Source organism: Myotis daubentonii, chromosome 2 (genome assembly GCF_963259705.1).
Source record: "Myotis daubentonii chromosome 2, mMyoDau2.1, whole genome shotgun sequence".
Taxonomy (NCBI): Eukaryota; Metazoa; Chordata; class Mammalia; order Chiroptera; family Vespertilionidae; genus Myotis; species Myotis daubentonii.
Genome location: NC_081841.1, coordinates 207,639,587 through 207,651,167, shown reverse-complemented (window position 1 = coordinate 207,651,167; position 11,581 = coordinate 207,639,587). Strand labels below are relative to the sequence as shown.

The window sequence follows — 11,581 nt, the reverse complement described above, 5'->3', positions numbered from 1 at the left end:
GCATAATGTGCTAATTAGATCAAACAGCCAGACGACCTTCCGGACAAAGCTGGGGCTGCAAGGGTCAAGCCTCTTGCATGCATTTCATGCATCAGGCCTTTAGTGTAAATATATTATTCATTTTATAGTAAAATTTAAAACTAAATAAGGAAGAGAATGGGGAGCAGTAAGAGAGGGGATAATTGAATATGAGGAGGGGAAAAAGAAGAGTCCACCTGCTGAAAAAGGCAATTAAGAGAATTTTAACAAAACGAGTGTGTACTTGTAAACCACAAGGAGCTCAGGGAATTGCAAGTTTTATAGAGAGTTTTAATATAGAGGTGGAGAATAGAAGATGAGGTTATGTAGGTAAATTTGGGCCAGCTATTAAAGAACCTCTTTGTGGTCTTAATAAATTTAAACTATTCCTATGGTACTGATTAATCATTTAGTGAGTTTTTTTAATCAGGAAAATTGAACAGATTTTTATATTAGAAAAATAATTCTGACAACTATATGGAGAATGCACTGAAGAGAGAAACTAGGAGTGGAGGTAGTAATGAGATGAAAATAAGAAGTCATGGTCAGAAACTATTGAAGAAGAAAGAGCTAATGGTCTTTGCCGAAAGAATAGTTAACTTGGGGTTTAGTTTTTAAAAAGGAGGAACAAAAGATGACTATGACTTCTAGCTTAGTTGACTAAATGAGTACATTGTGACCTTTAATGGGGGAATTCTAAATGGCAATTATTCAGAATTTTGATTATGTGAGATGCCAAAGATAAAGCATGACATAATGTGTAGTTCAAATAAATAGTTACTATGCAAATGGTAATTATTTGATTTCCATTTTACTTGACTGACTTCATATGAGGAAATATGCTAAGTTTTGTAGGAGAAAGTATTTTTATACATAAATGAAAATCTAAAATCAAATAGTATTGGAATGTTATAAAGACTATTATAACTGATTTTCACAAATTTCTTATCGACTGGGATAGCTTAGTTGTTAGGCATGAGGAAAAATAGCCTCTAGGTATTGTGACAAATTATAGGATTTGTATTTTTATAGAAAATGAATTTCTCAGAATGCCAGCTAACACTTTTTTCAATAAATGTATTTTCAAAATGCCATGGTATTTTCAGGGATGATATTGTTTCATCAGAATGGAAATTAGAATGAGTAAGAGAAGTTTCATAAAATAAGGCCCCCAAAATGGCTTTTCAGGTAATTTATTCAAGCATTCTTCCCTCAATTATACATATACCTCCACCTTCCCCCCTCTCTTTTCCTCCACAGCTGAACTTCAAGAAGTAGTCTATATTCATATTTTTCATGTCCTCACATTTATTCCTCCACTTACTTTGCCTGTCTGGCCAATTTCTGTAAGTGAAATGGCTGTTGCTAAGATCAACAGAGCCTAAGGACATGACTAAATATCTTACATGAATTCTCTGTTGCATTTGCGTGCTTAGAAAACCCATCCTTCTTGATATTTTTCTCTCTTTGCTCTCTGTGACACTACACAATCCTGGTTTCTTTCATCCTTTTATGATAATATCTTCTAAACCTTTGGTGGCTTATTCTCCTCTATTCAGCCTTTAATTGCTGAATTTCTCAGGAGTTAGTTATACCTCTTATTCACTTCTCACCCTATCCTCTTCCCAAAGAACTTACATCTATGACTTCAGTTTCCAGCTACATGCAATGATCTGTGGCCCCTTCCCTTTATTTCAAATATACAGGCCAAACCTTTTCTCCAGACTGCAAACACAAACAACCCAATGTTTCTCACCCTCTCAAAGTGGCTGTCTCAAATATATCTCAAACCAGTCATGTCCAAATCATCACGCTGCTAATCACTTCTATCAAACATGATCCTCTTCTAATGTTTCTATATACAATTTAATGAAACTATTATTCATTCAGTACACAAGTCAGAAACTCAGTAACACTTTTAACATTTACCTTTCATTCGATCCCCATACCCATTTCTTCACCAAGACTGTCAATTATTACTTCCTTAAGTATCTCTTACATTTCTGTACTTCCATCTGTGCTGTCAAAACCCTAGTCGAAAACTACCAGCATCTCTCTCCGGGATTGTTGTAAAAACTTTGTAACGATTCCAACTACCATGTTGCCCTCTATAATCTGAAAACACACCAAATCAAAAGTTCTTAGTCCTCCAATCTGTGAAGGAAGCATAGTACATTTTTAAGTTAGGTTCCAAAGTGCTTGTAGAAATGATGACCATTATTCAAATACACAGCAAAAACATCTATGACGTTACACATTATCATCAATAAAGAGCATCTCCTGTTTGGTTGGATTCAGTGGTTTGAGAGGTAGTAGAGCAAACAGTGAATGACAAGCGCTATTTCCATTCCGCTACATCTTCTGCTCTGGATCTGACCTTTCAAAACCAGACTCTCTCTTCCGGCTTTTCTCATTCAGCCTTTTCCAGATTATTCCGGGGTCATCTGAAAGCCTGGGAAGGCCCCTATGCACTTCTCCAATAAAGGTAAGAAAGTCTTTAGTATGAAGATGTTCATCTATTTTCTCTTGGAGGAGAAGTGACTCCAGTAAAGTCTTCTTTCGTTTCAGGAAGGCAGATTGAGCCAGTTCCGCTCTTTTTCTGTTACAATCAGGGCACCTAGAAGGAACGTGCTGCCTAACTGCTGCCGCCTGTTTTAGTGTTGCCATCACGTTTTTTAAATGGATTCTGTTCACAAGCTCGTCGGGGGCAGTACAGTTGATGGCATCCATCTCTGAAGCCTCTGCATCCGATCTAAGCTGCAGCTTCTCATGTCTGCTGCTCTTCATCCCTTTAGAGGTTGCTCTGTGGTGCATCAGGTTTACCTTAACGGTGCAAAAAGTCTGCAGGGCATGCATTTGTTCATCAGACACCGGAGTGATTTCTGTTTGAGGGTGAGTGTCTGGTTGGTACCCTCCAGAGTTAGTTCCTTTCCCCTTGAGGTAGTTGATTCTTTTCTGACTAAACCTCTTTTCTGAAAGCTCAGATTGTTTATCTTGACATTCCAAGCGTGCAGTGGGCTCTCCACTCTCAGGTTTGCCCACAGACACCTGAGGCGAGGGCAGCCGTCCTCCAGGGGAACTGAATGAACATGAAGTCTGTACCTCATCAGAGAAGGACTCGAAGGTCTCCTGAGAAAGGTCGTCCATGGCCCTGATGTCCGTTTGGGCCAATTCACGTGGCTCCTCGGGTTCCCCAGCTTCTAGGCGGCTGGCCATCACACGGCATCAGACTCGGCTCCTCATCTGCTTTGCTTTGGTCAAGATTGGCTCAGGAACTGGTCAGGCCTGAGCCAGGGAGCACGGGACCCTGTGGGACTCCGCAGCTCAGCCCGGCTCCTCTTCCGGGTGGCGGGTGACGCCTTTTCGCTGCCTTGGCAACGCGGGGCGTCATGCGCACTGGGTCCCGGTGCAGCGCTCCTCCCCTCCCCGGCCCCACTGCGCAGACTCCGCCTCCGCAGGTCTCGCAGGGATTGCGCGCTTTCTCCCTTGTCTCTGCGGCTGTTTTTAGTACAAAATCTAATAATCCTTGAAAAAGGGTGCAAACACCCTTTCCTCGGGGGTCAAAGAAGAGCACGTATGTGAGTCCAACAGGGAAAGGCAGTCTCCGACTAACCCGAGAGAGTAGTCTCCTCAAAATAAAAATGATTGAAATTATTAAAAGTAAATAAATAAAAATCCCTGCTGGCCAGAACGCGCAGGCAGAAACACGGAAACGTGTCTGCTCCTCCTACAGCCAGAGATCACCTACTTGTAGACCCTGCCTGAGGAAAGAATAGAAATAATGAGCCCACCCCGTAAACCCTGCGTGTCTCTCCCGCCTTTCTCCAGCCTCATCTTGCACAACTCTGTGTTCCCAAGACTTTGCCGGTTTCTCAGATCACAGGTTCTCGGGGCCCCTTCCAATGGCACGTCAACACCGCTCTTCCCTCTGTTTGTGATCAATGACTGATGCTCCTCTGAGTCCCTTTGCTCTGGGAAGGGTTGCACACCCACCGCAGCTCCCAAACACTCTGCACCCTTTCACAGCTTGCAGCCAGGTCCGAGTATTGGATGACTATTAGCCACTCAGTTAACATCTCCATGAGAGCAGACACCATGGCAGTGCTGCCAGGCACAGAAGGTAGTCAATAAATAAATCTCTGTTGAGAGAGTGAGCTGAAACAGAAATAAGCATTCCCTCTCCCGGGTCCGTGGGTTTTATGGAATAGGTATGACCAGCTCAAGGAACTTCAGTCTGTCCTTCCCGAACCCCCCAAATTCAGCTGTTACTCATGGCATATCCTTTTACAACAGCTTTTTAAAATCACAGTAAAGTGTACGAACAACTGTTCTCAAAAATTGTAAAACTTATCTATGGAGACTGACTTTTTCTAGGTCTTAATAAATATCTGAGTCTTAGTCACTTATTTCAGATATTTCAGAATTGCAAGAGAATGGGCATCCTTGCTCCATTCTGTGTGTGTGTGTGGGGGGGGGGGGGTGGTGGTGTTATTCAAGTCTAGCCAGATATATTTAATATTATTCCAAAAATGTTCACTTTGGCAAAGAGCCAAAAGTCTGCAATGTTCAAAAAACATCTTTCTAATATGAGCAAGATTCATAACTAAGAAAAAAAGATTCCAACTTCATGTATTCAAACCAAATTATATATCATCATAAAATGTTGGTCTTTAAAAAGAGGTATCAAATAATTTGTAGATAGTCTCAAGTAATTTCCACCATCTCAAAGGCTCAAGATTATCTATCTTAATGTTTATTTTAACACCTTCCTCATTCCCTGAATACACCTAATTAATCATAACACACATTATCCCCCAAAACACTGAGCAAGATAGCTATACTTAAAAAATAATGTATATTGACATTTTCTAATATGCTAACTATCTTGAAGGATAACTTTGTCCCAGAAGCAGGTAAGTTTGGGAGAAATATCCTGTAATTATCCAATTTCTTTGCAATAACTAGCATGACCTAGTAAACTGTTTAACACTCCAAAATGTATAATCTCAGGAAGTAAAATAGCTCAATAGTACTACCATTATCAAATAAGATTCATAAAGACAAAGGTCAAAGCTTGGTTTTAAAGATAGAATCTATGACCCTTTGTACAAACCTTACACTCTTTACTTTCATTTCTAAGTCTATCACAGAATAAAGTTTAAAGGAAACTTTACTTAAAATCCACACTCTTTTATATATATGAAATAAAAGTAATATTTGCCTCCAATCTTCCTTCTATATGAGAATTTTCAGTGATACATATGTAAAAATAAAAATCTCAGACCATTATATAAGCACTCCTGGCAAGAAATCTATATTCCATATTGTTAAGAGAGATTGCTAAGAGATCTTTGAACAAGTATAATGTCTTACACTATTTTTCAATTAGATATTTCAAGTGAGAAAATAAAACAGGAATGCATAAAGGGGGAAAAAGGTGGAGAGTTGCAACTCTTATATCTTACCTAAAATCTCTTTATACTACACCACTGGATACAAATCACTCCAACTTGCTATACTGAGAGCAGATTGAGTCAAGATTTGCAAGAAAAAATATAGTACGATATTTTAAGCATTCTATTTGCATTGTTTTTATCAGTAAAAGAAAGACCAAGGGATTGACAGAAAATACTTATAGCTTTCCCAGAAAACTCACAGTAACATTTCAGTGTCTCAATAACTTTGTTTTATAATCACTTACTCTTTATTTAGCAAATATCCATGAACCTTGGTGGAATCATTTTTTTTTTTTTGGCAAAACTAAAACTAATTATCTAAAACTAAAATTAATTAACTAAAACCAAATTACTCGATCAATACTCAGTCATACAAAGTGCTGCATTTTTATTTCTTGTTATAAATGCAATCTTCTTTATAAGGTCTCACCCATTTTGCCCATTTTGGTAACTATGAAAAACCATAAACTTGATAATTAATAATATCCTAGACATTTTCGTGTCAGTCTCATTTTGGCAAATATTCAATCAATGCTAAATTAAACTCCCTAATGAACTATTTCTTCCTTCCCAAGATGGGGTGTACATAGAGGGAAAGCCTTTAATATCTTTGGGGCATTTGGTGTTTAGGGCCCTAACTCGATGTGTTATCATTCTGCTGGCCTTCATGGCATAGTGCATGCGGTCCTTGGGTTTGTGCTGTTTTAACCGAAGTACAGTTAGTCAGACTCCTTCCAGGTTCCTGACAAAGGTCAAAGCCTCTCCTGGCTATCTTGACACCCACTTGTCTTGACATCTACTGGTACTTTGGTTCCCTCTTGGAAGCTGGCTCTGCTTCTTTCAAAATCCTGCTGAGAAGTGGCAGAGGAATAAAGGAATGTGCTCTGGCACTCGCAGCATAGCCTAGAGCCTTGCCGTTTCACCATCTCTCCGGAGACTTCCTCTGGCAAGCTGTTCCTCCACAAATTCCAAGCATCCTGACATCTCTTAGGGACCCATGGGAATGCCCAGGTCCTTTTAGACCACATTGTGGCGGGGCTGCCTGGGGTGAGAGTAGGAGGGATAGGAAGGAAAGAGAGGAATCAGGCGTCCCTCCCTAACCACGCTATGGCACTCGTTTCATTGTCCTGCAGTCATCGTTTCTGTCCTCAGAGGTCTTAACTGAGAGCAGAGCAAAAGCTCTTCTTCCAGCTTTTCCTCAATCATCAAATACACTTTGTAGCTTGAAGGCTTAGCCCCAGAGAAGGGATCAAAACAAACCAGTCTTCCTGCCTGATGTCCTTTCTCGCTCATCTCTGTCTTTGGAGGGAGACAGGCACACTTTCTGCTTCTTCCTGTCTGGCAAGCACTTCTCCCCGGTTCCATAGCGTCCGCCTTGACAAGGTGGCAGCTGGCCTGTACCCCTTCCTGGAGCCATTGTGCTGAACAGGGTACCAAGGTGAAATCGACTTTATGAATAAGAGAAATGACGTTTACAGATCCTTCAAAAGTAGTCTACCCTTTACATAAACTCCACGGCACTGTACTTGCTTCTGTAGACCAAGCAAAATGAAATGTTATTTCCTCTTCTAAGAGGCTAAGCGAGTGTGTCAGAAATCTCACCGTGAGAAATCATTTTTGTGGAGTGAAGAATCTTATATCACTTTTGAGAAAAAATGATTTCGACATACAGTGCAGTAATTGTCCTTTATTTTTTTTTAAATAAAAAAAGATTTTACATCTCAAATATCCCGATCTTTTCTATCTTTTTATCTTCAGTTTTATTATTTTTTTAATTGATTAATTGCCTTCTGAAGAACTGCTTTTACTTTAATAGCTATTGTTTCACAAAGATCATATGTTTACTGTAGATACTTAAAAAGATAAAGATATGAGGGGTCCCGGGTTCAATTCCAGTCAAGGGCACATACCTGTCTTGCGGGCTTGATCCCCAGTGGGGGGGGCGTGCAGGAGGCAGCCAATCAGTGATTCTCTTGTCATTGATGTTTCTAGCTATCTCTCCCTCTCCCTTCCTCTCTGAAATCAATAAAAATATATTTTAAAAAAATAAAATAAGATAAAGATAAGCCACAAATATTGATTTTAAATAAAAGTTACCTGAATTTTGACCTCCCAAAGATAATCACTATAAACCAGTGGTTCTCAACCTTGGCTGCACATTAGAATCACCTGGGAATCTTTTTAAAGTCCTGATTTCTGGGCCTCATCCTCCAGAAATATTTTCCTCAATATTTTTTCTTAATAAAAACTAGATTATATTGAATTATGGGTTTATGAACAATGTATTATATGAACATTTTCCATTCAATTTATAAAAAATTCTTTTCACATAATTTTATTTTATTTTAATATGTTTTTATTGGTTTTTAGAGAGAAAGGCAGGGAGAGCAATAAAGAGATAGAAACATCCATGAGAGAGAAACATAGATCAGCGGTCACCCGCATGCCCCCTAATGAGGACTGAGCCCACAACCTGGGCATGTGTCCTGACTGGGAATCAAACCAGCTACCTTTTGGTTCAGGGGTCAAGGCTCAACCATTGAGCCATACCGGCCAGGCTCAAGATAATTTTAAAGGCCTTATTGCATTGATTTAAACACAGGTATTTCCAGTTTTTGCTTCTAAAAACTATTGGAATAAACAGTCCTCTAGCTAAATTTTTATACACATTCATAGCTATATGTTTAGGAGAAATTCTAGAACTTGTAATTGATAAGTTAACATGTATGCATAGCCCTTGCTCAGTTGGTTGGAACACATCCTGTACAGAGAAAGGTGGTGGTTTGGATTTCCGGTGAGGGAAACACCTAGGCTTTGGTTTGATCCCAGTCAGGGCACATACAGAGGAAGCCATTCAATATTCTCTCTCACATCAATGTTTCTCTCTCTCTCTCTCTCTCTCTCTCTCTCTCTCTCTCTCTCTCTCCCTCTCTCATCAATAAACATATTCTTGGGTGAGGATTAAAAAGAAAGAGTATATACAATTTTAAGGCTTTTGATATATCTGTACCTACTCCTCACTTTAATCTGTTCCTGAATATTAAAAAATCCAAAGTATTTTAGAGGAAAGGTGGGAGCAGGGGTGGAGGGAGAGATTACCTTTAACTGGGAAATTTATATGCATATATTCATAGCTCATGGACACAGACAATAGTGTGGTGAAGGCTTGGAAGGGAAAGGTAATATTTTCAACAATAAAGGTAGAATTATTTTAAATCTAAAATATAATTTATTACCCCTAAGTACTCTAGTAGGTAAGGTCTTTTTAAAAACATAACCAATTATGATTATCATATCTAAAACTCATAATAATTCCTTAATAGCAGCTAACAATTATGCAGTAGTCAAATGTCTCTGATTGTCTCAAAAATGCCTTTTTACAGGTTGCAGCGTTAGAATCAAGGTCCATTAACAGCATTTGGCTGATAGGATGCTCAAGGCCCTTTCACTCCACAACACTTCCAAAGTGCAAACAATTAACAAAAAGAAAAGGAGCAGACGGAGACGTTTAGCTTTCTTCTTTGTGTCCACCATTATGTTCCCGATAGAAAAAAAAAAATCATTATTCTTTTTTAATTTCAAATTATAAAATAAGTGAATTTATTTGGGAATAGCAGAGGAATTGCAACTTGGGAAATACATGTTGTAACAAGCTACCAGGGAGTCCATTGAGGGTATGGGGCAGGCAGTATTTATGGGAAAAGAGTGCAGAGACGGGGGAAGTTCAGCCAGAGTCCAAGTAGTAAGTTTATTGGCTTGAATGGAGAGGGATTCTTACAGATGTTCATTGGTCAGGAGATAAGTCTCATTCTCCTGTAAACTGGACACTTCTGAGAAATCAGCCTTTCAGTTCTTGAGTTCCAATCTTCCGAGACTCTCCCTTTTATATCCTTCATTTCCATTTTCTATTGAAATCCTTTCATAGTTAGAAGCACATCATGATTTTGTGACTGGTGGAGAATTCTATTTCAGTAATTATAGCGAAACGCTCAACTGCCTGCACTAGCAATACTGTTTGCCTTCAAGATGAAATGAAGTGGTAAATGCAAGACATAATGATAGTGTAGACGCTGAAAATTTCTGTTTTTATTTTCCCAAGTTTCTTTTTAACAAATATAAATCGATATACATTGTATACCCTTTCTTACAAAAAATATTCACCATACCCTCCATATTGCTTCGCACCTTTTTTGTTTTTTCTCAGAAAAATATATTTTGGATATGACTTCACATCAGCATGTAGACATCATCCTCATTTCTCTCTCTGACTTCATGTTTCCATTGTCGGATGTTACCACAGTCATTCCTACATTTTGATGAGAATTTTGTTCCTATGAGAAATCAAATTTTCCCAGCCGGCATGGCTCAGTGGTAGAGCATCGACCTATGAACCAGGAGGTCATGGTTCCATTTCTGGTCAGGGCACATGCCTGGGTTGCAGGTTTGATCCCCAGTAGGGGGAGTGCAGGATGCAGCTGATCAATGATTCTCTCTCATCATTGATGTTTCTATCTCTCCCTCTCCCTTCCTCTCCGAAATCAATAAAAATATATATTTTTAAAAAATAAATCAAATTTTTATTTGTATCTGTGGAATAGCCAAGAAGATTCCAAGGAGTGAGATTAATGGTTCAAAGAATAAAAGCATATGTAGTTTCTTTGCAAATTTCCAAATTCCCCTCTATAAGGGAGTGTATATTTGGCATTCCTACCAGCAGTGTATGAAAGTGCCTGTTCCTGAGAGTCTGGCCAACAGAGTATGTACTCAAATTTATAGATTTTTGTGAATCTAATGGAAGTGGTATCTCAGTGCAATTTTACATTGAATTTCTCTTATTTTGAGTGAGATTGAACACCATTTCATGGGTATAAGGGCCATTTACATTTCTTTTTATGTGTATGGTCTATTCATTTATCTTACCCATTTTTTTTCATGAGATTGTTGCTCTATTTTTCTAAACACTTGAAAACACTTTAATATTAAAATTTTATCCATTTGTCTGTGACATAAATTGCAAATGATTTTCCCAGTTTGTCTTTTTATTTGCTTATGCTGTTTGCCAGGCAAACAATTGATTTTTTTAGTTCATATAGCAAATCCATCTCTTTTTTTCTTATTGTTCTTGGATTTTTAGTCACATTTAGAACATTTTTCTTTACTCCCATGTTATAAATAAACTCACCCATGTTTTCTTATAGTACTTGTGATAAGTTTTATTCCCTTGCTTTGAAACTCTGATCTCTTTATAGTTTCTTCTCTGCTATGATATAAAAAGGGGTCTGATTTTATATTTTTCTATATGGCTTTCTAGTGATCTCAATAATACTTGCATTCAAAATATTTTTTGTTACCCTACTGTCTTTAAATGCTGCCTTTATCATAAATTCCCATATACACTTAGAGGTTTTGTTCCCCCTGTTATTTCAACTCTGGTATATTGGTCTGTCTTTCTATTCACATACCAATACTGTACTGTTTAAACATTCTCTATAATACGTTTTATCATCTCATAGGGCCAGACCACTCTCTTTCATTTTCAAGAATTCCTTGACGTTCTTATTTATTTTTCCAAATGAACTTTATAACCAACTTGTCTTGCTAAAGGATAAAAGAAAAGAACATAATAGTACTTTATTGAAATGCACTAAATTTATAAACATTGAGAAAATTTTTTTTTAATCTGGTCTTCCTATTCAGAAATATATGGTATGTTTTTCCAACTATTCAAGTATACTCTGGAATATTTTAGGTAGTTTTCCTCATTTAGGTTTTGTTTTATTTCTTTTTTAGTTTATGAATTTTATTTTATTTTGTACAATTTTATTTTAGTGATTGTGAACAAAGTTGTTTTTTCTACTGTATCTTTAAACTTGCAATTATTTGTATACTGGAATGCTACAGTTTGCAGTATTTTTGTTTTATGACCTGCTAGTTTCACAAAATTTTATTGCTTAGAGTAACTTCATCTTTGTCTTGGATTTGTAAAACATATATGAAACTTCTAGTTTAGAAAGATTTTTCAACTTAGAAAAATAAAAACTCAAAATGAGCTGCATGATTATTGTCCTATGCACAAATTTGTCCTATAAAACACTATTACAGCAAAA

At 37.8% G+C, this 11,581-nt stretch overlaps 1 protein-coding gene across 1 annotated transcript; it reads right to left on the bottom strand.

The window, feature by feature from the left end:
• Positions 1 to 252: 252 nt before the first annotated feature.
• Positions 253 to 3,389, bottom strand: C2H8orf48 (chromosome 2 C8orf48 homolog). Its single transcript, XM_059685552.1, has one exon. It carries the CDS (start codon positions 3,232 to 3,234, stop codon positions 2,371 to 2,373), a length of 864 nt encoding a protein of 287 aa, XP_059541535.1. The 5' UTR covers positions 3,235 to 3,389; the 3' UTR covers positions 253 to 2,370.
• Positions 3,390 to 11,581: the final 8,192 nt, after the last annotated feature.

What these genes read in the sequence shown, in the direction of transcription:
- C2H8orf48 (XM_059685552.1), bottom strand. Translation starts at nt 3,234, where the DNA reads ATGGCCAGCCGCCTAGAAGCTGGGGAACCCGAGGAGCCACGTGAATTG.